At 33.3% G+C, this 18,264-nt stretch overlaps 1 protein-coding gene across 3 annotated transcripts in view; it reads left to right on the top strand.

The window, feature by feature from the left end:
* The window catches only part of LOC141449048 (cilia- and flagella-associated protein 52), a 37,402-nt gene extending 19,139 nt beyond the window's left edge, over window positions 1-18,263 (top strand). For all 3 annotated transcript variants that reach the window (XM_074118080.1, XM_074118079.1, XM_074118077.1), the window contains exons 5-14: window positions 5,903-6,089; window positions 7,852-8,009; window positions 9,054-9,229; window positions 10,228-10,376; window positions 10,467-10,612; window positions 13,265-13,416; window positions 13,734-13,971; window positions 15,389-15,806; window positions 17,385-17,489; window positions 18,136-18,263. In XM_074118080.1, coding sequence (XP_073974181.1) covers window positions 5,903-6,089; window positions 7,852-8,009; window positions 9,054-9,229; window positions 10,228-10,376; window positions 10,467-10,612; window positions 13,265-13,416; window positions 13,734-13,971; window positions 15,389-15,806; window positions 17,385-17,489; window positions 18,136-18,173 — 1,767 coding nt within the window. In that variant the 3' untranslated portion in view covers window positions 18,174-18,263. The remainder of the gene's footprint in view (window positions 1-5,902; window positions 6,090-7,851; window positions 8,010-9,053; window positions 9,230-10,227; window positions 10,377-10,466; window positions 10,613-13,264; window positions 13,417-13,733; window positions 13,972-15,388; window positions 15,807-17,384; window positions 17,490-18,135) is intronic.
* The last annotated feature ends 1 nt before the right edge of the window (window position 18,264 follows it).

Below are 18,264 nucleotides of genomic sequence, written 5' to 3'. Positions count from 1 at the left end.
CCATTAGTTGAGAAGATATTGAGAGTTGAAATTTTTTTGGGTCATGGTTTTGCTGTGAAATGGAGCCCTTGTAACTCCCACAGTAAACAACAGATTATTCGTATGAAATTTTGTGCTCCTACAGGCTCTATTATGCTGAGTAGTATGCTATAGTTTTCTTGAGTTAAGAACCATTAGTTGAGAAGATATTGAGAGTTGAAATATTTTTGGGTCATGGTTTTGCTGTGAAATGGGGCCCTAATAACTCCTACAGTACACAAAAGATTATTCGTATGAAATTTTGTGCACTTATACACTCTGTTTTACCGAGTAGTATGCTATAGTTTTCTTGAGTACAGATCCATTAGTTGAGAAGATATTGAGAGTTGAAATTTTTTTGGGTCATGGTTTTGCTCTGAAATGGAGCCCTTGTAACTCCCACAGTAAACAACAGATTATTCGCATGAAATTTTGTGCTCTTACACACTCTATTTTACTGAGTAGTATGCTATAGTTTTCTTGAGTACAGAACCATTAGTTAAGAAGATATTGAGAGTTGATATTTTTTTGGGTCATGGTTTTGCTGTGAAATGGGGCCCTTGTAACTCCCACAGTAAACAACAGATTATTCGTATGAAATTTTGTGCTCTTGCAGACTCCATTTTACTGAGTAGTATGCTATAGTTTTCTTAAGTACAGATCCATTAGTTGAGAAGATATTGAGAGTTGAAATTTTTTTGGGTCATGGTTTTGCTGTGAAATGGAGCCCTTGTAACTCCCACAGAAAACAACAGATTATTCGTATGAAATTTTGTGCTCTTACACACTCTATTTTACTGAGTAGTATGCTATAATTTTCTTGAGTACAGAACCATTAGTTAAGAAGATATTGAGAGTTGAAATTTTTTTGGGTCATGGTTTTGCTGTGAAATGGGGCCCTTGTAACTCCCACAGTAAACAACAGATTATTCGTATGAAATTTTGTTCTCTTGCAGACTTTATTTTACTAAGTAGTATGCTATAGTTTTCTTGAGTACAGAACCATTAGTTGAGAAGATATTGAGAGTTGAAATTTTTGGGGTCATGGTTTTGCTGTGAAATGGAGCCCTTGTAACTCCCACAGTAAACAAAAGATTATTCGTATGAAATTTTGTGCTCTTACACACTCTATTTTACTGAGTAGTATGCTATAGTTTTCTTGAGTACAGAACCATTAGTTGAGAAGATATTGAGAGTTGAAATTTTTTTGGGTCATGGTTTTGCTTTGAAATGGGGCCCTTATAATTCCCACTGTAAACAACAGATTATTCGCATGAAATTTTGTGCTCTTACATACACGGTTTTACTGAGTAGTATGCTATAGTTTTCTTGAGTACAGATCCATTAGTTGAGAAGATATTGAGAGTTGAAATTTTTTTGGGTCATGGTTTTGCTGTAAAATGGAGCCCTTGTAACTCCCACAGTAAACAACAGATTATGCGTATGAAATTTTGTGCTCCTACAGGCTCTATTATACTGAGTAGTATGCTATAATTTTCTTGAGTTCAGAACCATTAGTTGAGACGATATTGAGAGTTGAAATTTTTTTGGGTCATGGTTTTGCTGTGAAATGGGGCCCTCATAACTCCTACAGTAAACAAAAGATTATTCGCATGAAATTTTGTGCACTTACACACTCGGTTTTACTGAGTAGTATGCTATAGTTTTCTTGAGTACAGATCCATTAGTTGAGAAGATATTGAGAGTTGAAATTTTTTTGGGTCATGGTTTTGCTGTGAAATGGAGCCCTTGTAACTCCCACAGTAAACAACAGATTATTCGTATGAAATTTTGTGCTCTTACACACTCTATTTTACTGAGTAGTATGCTATAGTTTTCTTGAGTACAGAACCATTAGTTGAGAAGATATTGAGAGTTGAAATTTTTTTGGGTCATGGTTTTGCTTTGAACTAGGGGCCTCGTAACTCCTACAGTAAACAAAAGATTATGCGCATGAAATTTTGTGCACTTACACACTCGGTTTTACTGAGTAGTATGCTATAGTTTTCTTGAGTACAGATCCATTAGTTGAGAAGATATTGAGAGTTGAAATTTTTTTGGGTTATGGTTTTGCTATGAAATGGAGCCCTTCTAACTCCCACAGTAAACAACAGATTATTCGTATGAAATTTTGTGCTGTTGCAGACTCCATTTTACTGAGTAGTATGCTATAGTTTTCTTATGTACAGATCCATTAGTTGAGAAGATATTGAGAGTTGAAATTTTTTTGGGTCATGGTTTTGCTGTGAAATGGAGCCCTTGTAACTCCCACAGTAAACAACAGATTATTCGTATGAAATTTTGTGCTCTTACACACTCCATTTTACTGAGTAGTATGCTATAGTTTTCTTGAGTACAGAACCATTAGTTGAGAAGATATTGAGAGTTGTAATTTTTTTGGGTCATGGTTTTGCTGTGAAATGGAGCCCTTGTAACTCCCACTGTAAGCAACAGATTATTCGTATGAAATTTTGTGCTCTTACACACTCTGTTTTACTGAGTAGTGTGCTATAGTTTTCTTGAGTACAGATCCATTAGTTAAAAAGATATTGAGAGTTGAAATTTTTTTGGGTCATGGTTTTGCTGTGAAATGGAGCCCTTGTAACTCCCACAGTAAACAACAGATTATTCGTATGAAATTTTGTGCTCCTACAGGCTCTATTATGCTGAGTAGTATGCTATAGTTTTCTCGAGTTCAGAACCATTAGTTGAGAAGATATTGAGAGTTGAAATATTTTTGGGTCATGGTTTTGCTGTGAAATGGGGCCCTCATAACTCCTACAGTACACAAAAGATTATTCGTATGAAATTTTGTGCACTTATACACTCTGTTTTACCGAGTAGTATGCTATAGTTTTCTTGAGTACAGATCCATTAGTTGAGAAGATATTGAGAGTTGAAATTTTTTTGGGTCATGGTTTTGCTGTGAAATGGAGCCCTTGTAACTCCCACAGAAAACAACAGATTATTCGTATGAAATTTTGTGCTCTTACACACTCTATTTTACTGAGTAGTATGCTATAGTTTTCTTGAGTACAGAACCATTAGTTGAGAAGATATTGAGAGTTGAAATTTTTTTGGGTCATGGTTTTGCTGTGAAATGGAGCCCTTGTAACTCCCACAGTAAACAACAGATTATTAGTATGAAATTTTGTGCTCCTACAGGCTCTATTATACTGAGTAGTATGCTATAGTTTTCTTGAATTCAGAACCATTAGTTGAGAAGATATTGAGAGTTGAAATTTTTTTGGGTCATGGTTTTGCTGTGAAATGGAGCCCTTGTAACTCCCACAGTAAACAACAGATTATTCGTATGAAATTTTGTGCTCTTACACACTCTATTTTACTGAGTAGTATGCTGTAGTTTTCTTGAGTACAGAACCATTAGTTGAGAAGATATTGAGAGTTGAAATTTTTTTGGGTCATGGTTTTGCTTTGAAATGGGGCCCTCATAACTCCTACAGTAAACAAAAGATTATTCGCATGAAATTTTGTGCACTTACACACTCGGTTTTACTGAGTAGTATGCTATAGTTTTCTTGAGTACAGATCCATTAGTTGAGAAGATATTGAGAGTTGAAATTTTTTTGGGTTATGGTTTTGCTGTGAAATGGAGCCCTTGTAACTCCCACAGTAAACAACAGATTATTCGTATGAAATTTTGTGCTCTTACACACTCTATTTTACTGAGTAGTATGCTATAGTTTTCTTGAGTACAGAACCATTAGTTAAGAAGATATTGAGAGTTGAAATTTTTTTGGGTCATGGTTTTGCTGTGAAATGGAGCCCTTGTAACTCCCACAGTAAACAACAGATTATTCGTAAGAAATTTTGTGCTCTTGCAGACTCCATTTTACTGAGTAGTATGCTATAGTTTTCTTGAGTACAGAACCATTAGTTGAGAAGATATTGAGAGTTGAAATTTTTTTGGGTCATGGTTTTGCTGTGAAATAGAGCCCTTGTAACTCCCACTGTAAACAACAGATTATTCGTATGAAATTTTGTGCTCCTACAGGCTCTATTATGCTGAGTAGTATGCTATAGTTTTCTTGAGTTCAGAACCATTAGTTGAGAAGATATTGAGAGTTGAAATATTTTTGGGTCATGGTTTTGCTGTGAAATGGGGCCCTCATAACTCCTACAGTACACAAAAGATTATTCGTATGATATTTTGTGCACTTATACACTCTATTTTACTGAGTAGTATGCTATAGTTTTCTTGAGTACACAACCATTAGTTGAGAAGATATTGAGAGTTGACATTTTTTGGGTCATGGTTTTGCTGTGAAATGGAGCACTTATAATTCCCACTGTAAACAACAGATTATTCGTAACAAATTTTGTGCTCTTACACACTCTGTTTTACTGAGTAGTATGTTATAGTTTTCTTGAGTACAGATCCATTAGTTGAGAAGATATTGAGAGTTGAAATTTTTTTGGGTCATGGTTTTTCTCTGAAATGGAGCCCTTGTAACTCCCACAGTAAACAACAGATTATTCGCATGAAATTTTGTGCTCTTACACACTCTATTTTACTGAGTAGTATGCTATAGTTTTCTTGAGTACAGAACCATTAGTTAAGAAGATATTGAGAGTTGATATTTTTTTGGGTCATGGTTTTGCTGTGAAATGGGGCCCTTGTAACTCCCACAGTAAACAACAGATTATTCGTATGAAATTTTGTGCTCTTGCAGACTCCATTTTACTGAGTAGTATGCTATAGTTTTCTTAAGTACAGATCCATTAGTTGAGAAGATATTGAGAGTTGAAATTTTTTTGGGTCATGGTTTTGCTGTGAAATGGAGCCCTTGTAACTCCCACAGAAAACAACAGATTATTCGTATGAAATTTTGTGCTCTTACACACTCTATTTTACTGAGTAGTATGCTATAATTTTCTTGAGTACAGAACCATTAGTTAAGAAGATATTGAGAGTTGAAATTTTTTTGGGTCATGGTTTTGCTATGAAATGGGGCCCTCATAAATCCTACAGTAAACAAAAGATTATTCGCATGAAATTTTGTGCACTTACACACTCGGTTTTACTGAGTAGTATGCTATAGTTTTCTTGAGTACAGATCCATTAGTTGAGAAGATATTGAGAGTTGAAATTTTTTTGGGTCATGGTTTTGCTGTGAAATGGAGCCCTTGTAACTCCCATAGTAAACAACAGATTATTCGTATGAAATTTTGTGCTCTTACACACTGAAGGTGGTGTCGTTAAATTCGCCGATTAATGGATTAAGGGGGGAAGGGGCGTGGCCTAAAGCTTTTATCCAAGTTCCTGATTTGGCGATTAAGAAGGATGGGGTAGGGTGGTGGTGTCGTCGAATTCGATGATTGGTTGATTAGAATGGGGTAAGGACTTTTATGTGGTGATTAACGCCGATAAAATACTTTCTTTAGAGTACCAATAACAATGTCAAGTTACTCACCACGAGGCCACCTTTCTTTTGCTACCTCAAGGTAGGCTATGCAATCATGCATTTTCACAATCTATCCCTCCTCCACCCAAAAAACTGTTCAGTCGCATCAGACGTCAGATGAAGACTTTACAAAGAAGTTATGGATGGCACTATTTTCACACGCGACTGTCTGGGAGAAACTATCTGATACCCACATATTCCTCTCATCTTATCAAATTACCACTAATGTTTGCAGTTATATCTTACTCGTGAATGTGTAAATATCTTTTTTATTAAAAAAAAAGAAAAATCTCAGGGTATGTGTGAATACATTAAACAATTTAAAAAAATCAGATTCTCAAATAGCGTCAAATTGATTGTTTATTAGATTAAGTGTCCTAATCAGCAACCAAATAATACAGATACTCTAACTACTTAGCACCAGAAAATTGTAATTATATCTATAATTTAATTTTTAGGTTGATAAAAAAGATGAATTTGCCTGGTGCGGTACAAGTACTGGAGATCTAATGAAAGTCAAACTAAATTTTTGCAAGGAAGATTTGAAGAATTCTCAACCTATCTCAACTCCGTCCCTCGTAGGCTGCTTTGCTAAACATTCACCACAGAAGAAGCGACCTCTTCAGCCTGAACTTTGGGTTGTTGGTATGTGTATTTTTTATAATTCTGTAATACGTAGTTTTGTTATTAAAATTGTTTTTTAGTAGAAACTTATTCTTCTATAAAAGATTTCGCAACTTGAATGCATTCTTTAGTAAAACTTGATTTCTTATAATTTTTTAAACAGTTTTTTTTTTAAAAATTAAATATAAGAAATGAAAAGCAATACATAATAATAAAATGAATCTCTTTTAGCTTAGAGGTTAGAATACGGCCACGGTATTCACTGTTTGTTGTAAGAGGTGACTAAAGGAACAACTGTCGTTATCTAGTTTGTTTTTGTTTTAATTCCCTGTATTATACTTGCCTTCCTCCAGTCCACTCCTATTTTAGGCCAGCGTCTTAGCGGCGAAGAAAAGGTGTAATAAATCCGCTACCTGGGGATCGCCATGGCGTTCTTGTAGCCACTGCTGAGAACCAATATGCCGTTGTACATGGCACATAGGTCTGTGGCAAACAATATTTTACAATCGGTTTCATTATACGTATTCTGCTCCCTAGATAGAGCATGGAGGAGTAGCAGCTACTTTCCCCCGAATAGAGGGCCTGAGACCAGAATGTAGGCCCAGAAGGATGAAATGAACTCGTTCATAAATGCATTTAGTGGTAATCTACGCATACTAACTGGCTACACGAGTTAAAACGGATTTTAACTTTTTCAGACTGTCGAATGTAGAATCGTTGGAGAGCTCTTATGTCCGACATTAAAGTTAATCCCAAAGAATTATCAGCTCAATTATAATTGTCAACCATGGCCGTAAATTATTATCTTAAGCTTCAAAATATAAAAGACATTACAACAAAACGAAATCGGCACTCTAGATCATCATTTTAGGTGTCCAACCTGCTGAATACTTGGGTCTCAACTGCTGCAAATTTAATAATGAGCCCCACACAGCTAGAGCACACTGTTGATGTGTCAGAATAGCAAAAGTTGATAAAAGATACTGGACTCTCTGCACCTTGAAATATATGGGAATTCCCTTATCGGAGCCTCTGAAGGTAGTTTAGATTCCCTAATAAAAAAATACAATTGCATCCTAAATGCCAATCAATTTATTGCCACAGGCTTGGGAATTCCATAGAGCACCGTGTAAGAGCTTTCAACCCAGTAACCCGTAGCTGGCTGCTGCGCATTTACTAATCCGCGAGATTAATAAGAAGATAATAGATTTCTTGAAAGTGTATATGGATTCCTGGAATATCATCCTTTAAAAGAACATTAAAAGAAAAATTCAACAATTGGGTTATGTAAAACTATGTAGATGTATATCAATGGGACACAATGAGCCCTTTGGGCTTCTACTCAACCTTAAAAACGCTCTGTATTATGATGAGAAAATGCATCTTATGTTTTCTTCTAGACTTCGCCAACAAGCCAAAAATTACACATTACGTTTACATGCCATATTGTAGGATCAATTGCAGAATATGCTTACCCTGATGACATCCTTTAGTTAGACTACTGGATTGACTCTAGGTATAAAAAAGTGTTTAATGAAATTGAAGAAACTAGGATCCACGATCCCGCAACTGGAATAAATAAAAATTGAATCAGGTGTTCTAAACCATAACATATCCGGTCAATTCTCATTTTTGTTAGGCCTTTAATATAATATATGTAGGGTTAAGATAGTACAATTTACTGTATGTGACGGTAGTTATTAAAGTTAGTTTAAAGTTGTTAGATTTTTATTCTTCTCAAGTATTTTGCTGTGTGTGCTTAATGGAACACTAATTGCATTAGGTGTCAGGTCGCTGTTGATGTTAAAAGATGACCTTATGGTAGTTGGAGCAGGTGATGGAACCATACAACTAGTACGGCAACAACAAGTGAAAATAAATCGTTTAGATAAGAACGTCTCGCATAAACTAATAATACCTACCTATCCGCTTTTTGTACCGGTAAGTGAAGCTTTCAACTTTAATTTTAGAGATGATTTATGCTTAAATTCGTTTTAGTAGCCTCCTTCTTATACTGTACCAGAAAAAAATAATACTTCAAAATTGAAACAGTACATCTGAGATTGGTAACCTCCACAATTCTCCTCTTTAGGTATCATCTTTAACTTGCTCAATAATTTGTAAAGGAAAACCATCTTTATTTTACGTGCAACTTATTAATGGCTTACAAAATTACTAAATTAATGTGTAGTGTGTAAATTAGGTCAGTCCTTTTTTAGCTAATTAAATCTTATTGTTAAGGTTTGTAGTTGGTCTTGTTGTTTTGGTTTTGTCGGCAACATCTGTTTTCTTCGGCACAAGTCAGCTACTTCTGTAGATTGTTTACACTATCTTCTCTATCAAGTCATATACAGTGAATACTTTCAGCTCCCTGTGGATTTGTTCATTCAGATTAACCAAGTTGCCCCTAATGCGATACGGCAGTAGCTACTTTTGTCATACATGCAGCTTCATTCCCATTCCACCCGAGAAAGCATAAGTTAGTAAAGTTCTAAGAGTATAGACATGTAGAGAAATGTAGAGCATTGGTTTTAGTGGTGTCCAACCTTTTATGGGAGAATGGAGTTAAGAGTTTGTGTGGATCTGTATTAATTTGAATGCTTATGTAGGTTCCAGGTCAGTAAGGTGTCCAGTTGCATTTTTATGTTTCGACCGTAATTCCTTCCACAGTATTCCCGTACTATCAATTTGAAAATTTTGGAAAGAGTTTTTCGTACGTTTGTGTCTAATTCATTGTGGCAAACGAGATTGAACGTTAGCAATAGCTGAAAGATGAATTAATGTATTGAAATAAACGGTATATCGTCTGTGTCAGTAGAAAGCAACAACGGTAGAATATATATACCATATAATAAAAATTGTATTCTTATAAGTATGCTAAAAATAATGATAATTTGTTGGTTGTTGATGCGCAACAAATATAATAAATAATAAATTAATTAATTAAATAATAATATGCTATTATTTAATCTCATGATCTTTCAGATGAAAACTTGCAGTGTAGGAGCATTGGTGACATCAATGCAGTTTCTATTCAACAAGAAGCGAATCCTTGTGGGCACGATAAAATGTGAGATGCTTATCATTGACTTTGAGACTTTCAAAGTTGATCTGTACCTGACATGTCATACTCAAGCAATTTATAGTCTTACCTTTCCAAAGTAATGAAAAATTTTGCTTAAAATATTATTTAATTTGTATGAATATTTTTAAATGATCTGTGTGAAGGAACGAAGCAGTGCGTTTCACGACGCTATGGGCGCGTATAGCTGCTGTTCAATTCATCAAATAGATCGGTGTGAATTGTTGTACCTGTGTATGTATGAGAGGACATGAGATTACCATCTTGAGTTTACCAGAGAGTTTTCGCAGATCCTGAGTAGGTTTAGTAGGATTTTCGAGCGGACTTTACGTCCAACTATTGCTCAGGTGAGGGGCACGGAAGCTAATATCAGTACATATAAGTCACCTCTCCAGGCCATTAAATATACTATGTGTGTTGAGAGTAAATTAAATTAAATGCTTGTTAGCTGGGACACCCTTAAAGACGTCAAGATCTTTGAATAGGTAGTTAGTTGGTCCATACTTCCTGTGGGTTGTATGTTTTATTTACGATTTAGACTTTCAGAAAGTTTAAACTTACATAGGCAGACGTTAAAACTGCTTTGAACTACAAAATTATTGGCTTTCGCTCGGTGCTTTCTTCTCTTGCACTATGCCTGTTTTTTGTGTTTCTGAGCGTTTCGGATTTCTATTCATTTTCGGAGATTGAACGTTTAGTTTTGAGCGGAAAAATTTTACTTCTGATTATAAAGATTCTGTCCGTTGTCGTCACCACGCTATCTGACTCAGATATGGATGTTTGCAAACTATAAATTGGGAGATGATCAGTTTGAGTCATTCCATTCGTTGGTAAAATTTTATATCATAATGTGAGGTTCCTAGTAGTTGGTCAGCTACCTTAGAAAAATGACCAGCTATCGTAACTTCAGCTGGCCATAATAGAATCTCTATAAAATTCTCTTCAACAACTTAAAAAATATTTTTTTTTAAAAAAAAAAAAGATTAACTTCCTTTAAGGTTTAATGTTTTTTAAGATTTAATATCAAAAACGTTTTGTTGCTGTATTTAAATAGCGCTTTATTATTTTGCTTTTTAGTAATTATTCCGATGTATTTGCGACATCTAGTAAAGATGATGTACGAATTTGGAGTGTCAGCATGTCCAGGGAATTGCTTCGTATTAGAGTACCAAATTTTACTTGCTCTTCTGTATTATTTGCTCCAGATGGAAGAAATATCATTACTGGTAAAGAAGTTTTTTTTTTTTTTTTTTTCAAGTTATATTACATTTCTATGTAACATTTAAACATATTTTCAACTCTTGATTTTAATCCAGGTTGGAATGACGGTAATATAAGAGCATTTACTCCTCAAAGTGGTAGATTGGTGTACACAATTCACAATGCTCATAACAAGGGTGTAACAGCAATGGCCATGACATCCGATTGTAAAAAGTTGGTGACTGGAGGCCTGGAAGGAGAGGTGTGTAATTTTCCATCATTATTAGTTTTTATCTAAAGTATCGCTTCAGTAAATTGTTGGTTATTACACCTGTAAAATAATTATGAGTATAAATGTCTAACCAAATTAAAGGTTGGAAGGAAATCCACCGGTACTGTACGGCTTTTCCGAATTTTCAATAATTTTGTAAGTAGTAGCGAAAAGATTTTATTTGAAATTTATAGAAAATATATATTATATACACTATTACAATTCAATTCAAGGAACACAATTTAAAAATTATTAAATTCAAATTAATTATACAGTAATAATGAACCTAAGTTAAATCTGGAACAATGCCGAGTTCTTGTAAATATTTCTTCACTCTCCAGACTCTGATAGATTATTGGTTTACCAAAAAAAAATTCATTACACTGACAATTTAGTATGAACCAGAGATGGGCAAAAATTAATCAGTTCAATTCCAATTGAATTAAAACAAAATTTAATTTAAAAAATGTAATCGACCCAAATTAGTTGATTGAATTAAATTCACTTTTAATTTAATTGGGATTTAATCAATTTAAATTTTTAATAATAACTAAAAATTAAGATTAAAATTAAATAATCAGCATTTTAATTTAATGAATTAAATTCTAAATTAAGTTTTAATCACTTTTGACGATTAAATTTTTATAACCACAACTTTGCCAGTAGTTGACCCAGGATCCTGATCCAATGCATCTTCATTCTGTCTAGCTGGTGCTTCATCATCAAACTCGGCTCCTTCACTTTACCAATCTGGTCCTCATCTACATGAATAATTTCACTTTACTGAAACTTGGCACCTTCCTTCAACGAATTTGAGTGCCATCAATTGCAAAAGTGCTTGGAGAATAAGTAAAAACTATTGAAATAGCTTCTCTCTTAATATTGTTCCCTTTCTATTCCCAAAGACCCTCTCCCAAACCTTGTGTGGTTGACTCCTTTTGTCTACAATTCAATATATTGTTGAGGAGAGTGCTTGAAGTTTATCGCAATCCGGTCTTTGGAATTAGTTCTGATGACGTCTGTATTGACGTATCGTTGGAACAATTGTTTGGTAGGGGCACCATGATCAAAAGGATTTTCGTAATTGAAATCTGTAAAACAAATAGCCATAATAAATAGTTTACTGGAGTAGTAACAAGTAATTCTTTTAACTTGCAAAGTGTTATCAGCTCACGGAAAATACTGATAAATGAGGAATAAAACACATCCTCTCTATCCGCGAGTGAATCCATAGTGAGTGAATAACTCACTTTGAATACTCGGTTCAAAAAGATGAAAAAGATGATTTCATTAAAGTAGTATTCGCCTACTTTATAAGCCGCAAGTCAATATAAAGTTTGTTCAATGTACCATAAAGTGAGAATTACTATAATGTATGCATAAGACTAAAACAATTACAAATTAATTGAGTAATGTAGCCTTACTTCAGATATTTCTAATCCTGGAATGATCTACAAAACGAGGTTCCACCAGAGTGGAATTGCAAAGGTGAAAAGAAAAAGAAGTAGCTCAAATTACTTACTTCACTAACATGGAGATGTGTAGTAGATAGATTGTCAAAATAATAGATTCTCAACTTTTTTGATTCTGTTAACGATATTTGCGTAAAAGACGAAGTATTATTGCTAAAATAATATTATTTTTCCTATTTTTACCGGGATTTTTTTTTTATTGCTTAAATCGATAGATAGTTTATCAAATACCTATGGGAGAAATGTCGAAAAAAAAATGTAATTACTTAATTCTTTGAAATTATTAGGTTTAAAGTTTTGACCAATCACAATGTACTATGGTTGCAGACTGTGGGCGGGTCATACCCACCCATAAGTGTGATCACGCCCTGTCCAATGAAAACGATTCATGGCTGGTGAAAGTTTATTAACAATGGTGCTTCAATACCTTTCAAATATTTTTCTAAACCTTTATTATTTCCTAATATCTTAATAGCATTTTTTTGTTATTTTAGAAATAATAATAACCTTACGTAAATATTAAAGAAAATGATTACCAATTATTCAAAAAAAATAATATACTCAATTTTCAAGATTATTTTCGAATATTTTTCGCCAAAATTCGACAGTTTACTTTCTTATGAAAAGAATCTCGTATGAACACTCGCACGACTTTTTCTTGCCATAATTTACGAATATAATTGAATTTTATTGTAACTTAGAATTGCATAATAAAAAGAAAAATGTGCTCAAATTAATAATAATGTTGATAGGATGCGACACATTCCCTCTGAATCAAACTGTTAATTAAAAAAAATTACAAGCCAAACTGACATTTAAGCTTAAGTAGGCCATTAGATCAGCTTCAAATGAATCCGTTTGGCGAATTCATAGTAAATTATAGGAAAAGCCTTTCTTTAAAACTGCACTTTCGATGTATTGATTTTCATTCTTCTCGGAAGTTTGGTTAGAGATTTAATAAGAAAATACTTAGAGGTAGTAAAACCTTAAAATATCTAAAAGGAAGGAAAAAAAATCAATTAAATTTGTGATTAAATTGTATTTTTAATCAGTTCCCATCTTTGTATCTGCCCATCTGTATGAACTCTAGCTTAATTCACAATGCCACCATATATTTTTTGTACTTTGTCAGAAATAATTTTCAAATAAAACTACTATTCATTGTTTTTAGGTAAGAATTTGGCAAATAAGTAGAAACGTAAGGAGTTTATGGAGAGTATTAAAAGAACATAAAGGACCTGTTTCTTCTTTGGACGTGTCACCCGATGATACTGAAGCTGTATCAGCAAGTACTGACGGCACTTGTATAATATGGGATATAGTGTTAGTAATTTATCGTTTTTGTTCGTCATTTCGCATAAAAGGAAGAATCAGAACTTTGCGCAAAGCATTTCTTTTCCGGGACCTCTGGTGCAAAAGTGTCATTTTATAATTATTGGAACAAAACCTAAAGGTTTAATACTGACAGCAATATATTAACAAAACTAATGTTTTTTTTATTGCAATTTGACAACTAACTCTCAAACAATTTGTTTGAACTAACTTACAATTCGAATGTAATAGATATTTATTGAACAAATATTTAATTTGTTTTAGATTAATTGTAAATTTTGTCACCTTAACAAATAAGAAATTTTCAGGAAAGCTGCACGGTTAGCGATTCTCTTTTCTACAACTCTTTTCATGTGTGTGAAATACCACCCTAATGGCTGCCAGCTGGTTACTACAGGAACAAATCGTCAGCTAGGTTATTGGGAAGTATTTGATGGCTCTCTAGTCCGAGAAATAGAAGGATCTAAATCAGCAGCACTTAATACATTGGATATCTCGAAAAATGGGCTATACATGGTTACTGGTGGGAATGATCAATATGTCAAGGTGATCTACATAATTTTATTTTTATTTTAGATTAAACAAAGACATTGAGTCATAAAAGCATTGCAATTCGCAGGATTGAATTTGAATTCGTTTTCAGACGGGTTATGGTGCGACAAACAAAATATCAACTTGTATGAGAGACTTTGAGTTTTTGCTTTCTTGTAGCGTTTTTCTCAAGATCGGCTGGCAATATTATCTTGAAACACTCATTTTTACCTCTTGCTCAAGTTCGCCGTAGAATTGCTCTTCCCTCTCGTTACTACTGGAATAATTCCTAAGCTAGGTTATTGGGAACTATTTATTTGATGGTTGTTTAGTCCGAGAAATAGTAGGATCTAAATCAGCAGTACTTAACAAATTGGACATTTCGAAAAGTGCCTCATTAGGAACGCCTTCTCTCTCTACCGGGGACCTGTACACCCCGTAGACTTGTACTTCTCTGAATTTACTTTTCCTTCTATGAATTAAGGTTAGTTTCTCAAATTGTTCGATTACGTCTGTTATTTGCAGAAAATGTATATGGTCACACTGCAAAACAAATGACACTACGTCATTTCACACAACTTCACGTACTACTTCAGAACAAAGTCAGCTCGCAACATATTTCATATTTCTTATATTCTTTCGTCTACCATAATTGAATTTAACCTATCAATAGCTCTGTATTGTGAGATACTTTAGAAGGTAGTATATGTTTAGTCTAGTACTTCTCCAAATTTGTTATTAACAAAATACAATCTCTTCACTTTTTACTCTGATTACTACTTCGTATTATGTTCTTTCCACTTTTTTAATTTCTTACCAGAGAAGCGTATTATCAGCCTACCATTACTCTTTCAAAACTAATTAACAGATGCGACATTAGCCTTTCTGTAAAATTTGATTCCATAATTTTAATGTGTTAAAAATATGTATACGTATAACATTCAGATTCAAACCAAGGTGCGCCTTAGATTTCTCTTCCTATAAGCATTGTCTACAGATCACTCTCCGCTAATGAACATTGTTATCTATGTTGTCGGTGTAGCAAGAGCTCCTGAGGCTTGCAGTGCACTGAATATTCTCGAGGTGCCGATGATTTTTAGATGTTAACGCGTCTTAAATTAAAATAGCAAATTTCAACTTAATTATTTCAACAAATTATTGCAGCCTTTATTATTTATTTATTTATTATTATTATTCAACAAAATTATTGCAGCCTTAATAATGGAGCCTAGAGCTGAGATATTGTACAAGTCCTGTCCACATTGTATGTTTTAGGTTTTTACACTAGCACTAGAAAATTGCCATGTAATTTAGAATAAATTCTTTTAAGTAAAAAAGTAATCATTATTATTAACTTTAAGTCTAGTTATCACTTTCAAAGATTCCATTCTGGTTTATGTATGTTCACATTTCACATTATTTATTTCTTCAGCTGTGGCTATACAAGGAAGGCTATGCAACACATGTAGGCCTTGGACATGGAGGCATTATATCTGCGGTCAAATTTTCTTGTGATATGAAAACTTTGGTTTCGTGCAGTGCAGATGGTGCTATTTTCATATGGAAAACACCGATCGAAACAGAAAGTGAAAGTTTGAAATCACAGGAAAAGTCTGAGCCAAAAGATAATGTTGCTGAGGAAAAAATTGAAAAAATTTCTTCGAAACAAAGTGTCAGATCTGAGAGCAGAGCCAGTGATGGTAAAAAAATAGAAACTGAAGATGATAAGAAATCTCTAAAAAATCTATCCAGGAGCAGCAGTAAAGTTTCTGCCAAATCATGTAAGCAAGACTTACAATCTAATGTGAGAGCTGATGATAAAAGTTCAGGAGATTCATTGGACATCAGTGGTAAGTGTATTAATTGTAGGTAATCGTATACGTATAAGTTATTGTAGTTATCGTTAGATCTAGTTTTATCCGGGGGTGAGAGTTAAGTTTTGATCTAAAATTTCACTATTCAATCTTGCTAAAAAAATTGTACCAATTAACTACAATATTTTTTTTTAATATAAATCTAAAGCAGTATTGAGATTTAGTTCTTAAAGAAGAAATTAAAGCCTCACATAATTTAATTTCTTTCTCGTTCCCAGCCGAAAATAACTGACTGGCCCACTAACTTAGCTACGAAATTTATTTATTTTATTACTCGTTTCCATATTTCTTACCTTTTTTTAACCTCTTCGAAAATGTTCAGTTTTGTCCTGAATCAAAAGTAAATTAATAGTTCATTTAAAACCTTTTTTATTAATTACTTTTATTAATAGTAATTTTTTATTAATTTAAAAATATTAATTATATTCTAATACCATGCAATATCCGTCTCTGGTATCTTGAGTATACTGTTCGTTTCGATAATACAACCAACCGAAGTACGTAATTACTTACGGTTGTAGAGCCTGTCTTGGATTTTATTTAATGGTTAATAAAAGAAATTTACTGTAAAGTATGTTTGCTAGTCGCCTTTAATGAAATTAAAACTAATCCTACTAATAGTCGAACTTTACTAAAATGAACTTTCTAAACAGAGTATTTACATTCTTAATTTACTTAAGGTCTGAAACCTAAAGTGTCTCTATTGAAATTTCTGTAGATTGAATATCGTTATCCTGCAAGGAGGAAAGCTGAAGTTACACAAAAAAGAGATGCCTATATGATCGAAGACCTACTCTTACACCAAACCTCTTGCTCCAAGTTATCCGGCCGGATGTTAATCAATGATTCCTAAAAGCAAACTCTCCTACAAGCAGCAATAATCATAGCACCATAGAATAGGTTTTTCTCAACAGTTAAACTCGGATTTAAGCGTTAAGTAGCACTCTTCCAGTTCATTCAAAAGAGCTTGCTTGAATTTGGCTACTTTTGGCCGTCACCACTTACCAAAAGTAAGCTGTGAGAGAGCTTAGCTGAAAAAGCAGAGGGAAAAAGGTGGCAATTGATGTTTATCCGGGTGGAAGGATTCCTCGTGAGCTTTACAGAAGTGACCTGATTTATATTTCTCACCTGTGAAGCTTATCGTAAAGGCTAGGTTCTCTTGTGAGGAGGTACTGGGCGAAAACCACCTCTTCCGCCTCAAACTACTCAAGAAATTAGAATTTTGCCAACTATCTAAAATATACTGAGCTTATTTTGTAACGGTATTACATATTCAAAATATTATTTGTTCTGAGTCCAAAATCTAAATTGATCCTAATTGCTTTACCAACTTTATTGTATCGTATTAAGTTAGTTGCCCTAATATTTAGTGAAGTGCTAGCCTTGAACAAAATAACAAGTGTCCTTATAATTTTCTTAATCGCTGTGACAAAAAGTTAATATTTTTTTTTTTCTATAGTTTTCATATTTTACTGCATTATTATTTGGATTTTATTATTTACTATTATTACTTTTTACATTCGGTTCTATCACTTATCTTTGTATTTTTTTAAGATGGAGGCTCTATCAAGTGTTATTGTACTCAAGCATGTACATGTGAAAATGGAAAGATGTCTCGACCACCTGAAATAAAAAACGCATCCAATATTAGTGATGATGGTAACTCATTATTATAGTTTCAACCTTCTGTTTTTAAAACGTCTTTAATGATACTGTATTATTATTGAACTCATAAAACTGCAATAAAACACTCTACAATTTTATCCTCACTTCTTTAAATACTCAATATCAATTAAAGAGTTTTTAGTTGCAATTTAATTTCCAAAAGTACAGTGTACTTTTATATTGTACATCTTTTGTGAAGGATGCAACTGTTTAAGAACTCAGAAAGCAAGCATTACACTATACTTTTCAAATTGAAATTTTTTGTGCAGGGGTTTTTAAATTCTTCTTTAAACTCTTAAGTTTTTAATTTGTTAGAAAAATCTTAAAATTAATGGTTTTGCTCTCGAATCCGTCCGTATCACCTAATTTGGCATATGGTTGGTTAAAAAAATAGGCATGATGAAACTTAATTTTTACTGTTACACACATGTTGAAGACTTATTATGCTGAATACAAATTGCGAATTCGAAAAAATAGTAAAAATTGCATATATATGGAAATTTCAAGTGGGTTTTTCAACTACTTTATTTAAGTTTATAAAATATTGAGGATGATGTACAGAAAAGTAATGTTTGTTTTTTTAACAAATAATGTTTTATTTTTTTATTACATCAATTTTTGTATTTTGTTTTAATTACAGAACCTGTTAAAGGACAAGGAAGTGGTGCAAGAAGGTAGACGATTAGCATTTTTTATTTTTTGTAAAAAATTTTACTTTCTGATGACAAAGTAAAATATAAATAAAATACTGTGTGACTACTTCTAAAAT

Source organism: Rhodnius prolixus, unplaced genomic scaffold (genome assembly GCF_049639745.1).
Source record: "Rhodnius prolixus isolate KJV_2025 unplaced genomic scaffold, Rpr scaffold_2, whole genome shotgun sequence".
Lineage (NCBI taxonomy): Eukaryota > Metazoa > Arthropoda > Insecta > Hemiptera > Reduviidae > Rhodnius > Rhodnius prolixus.
The sequence above is the reverse complement of the archived record's forward strand: the minus strand, read 5'-3'. Positions and strand labels throughout refer to the sequence as shown.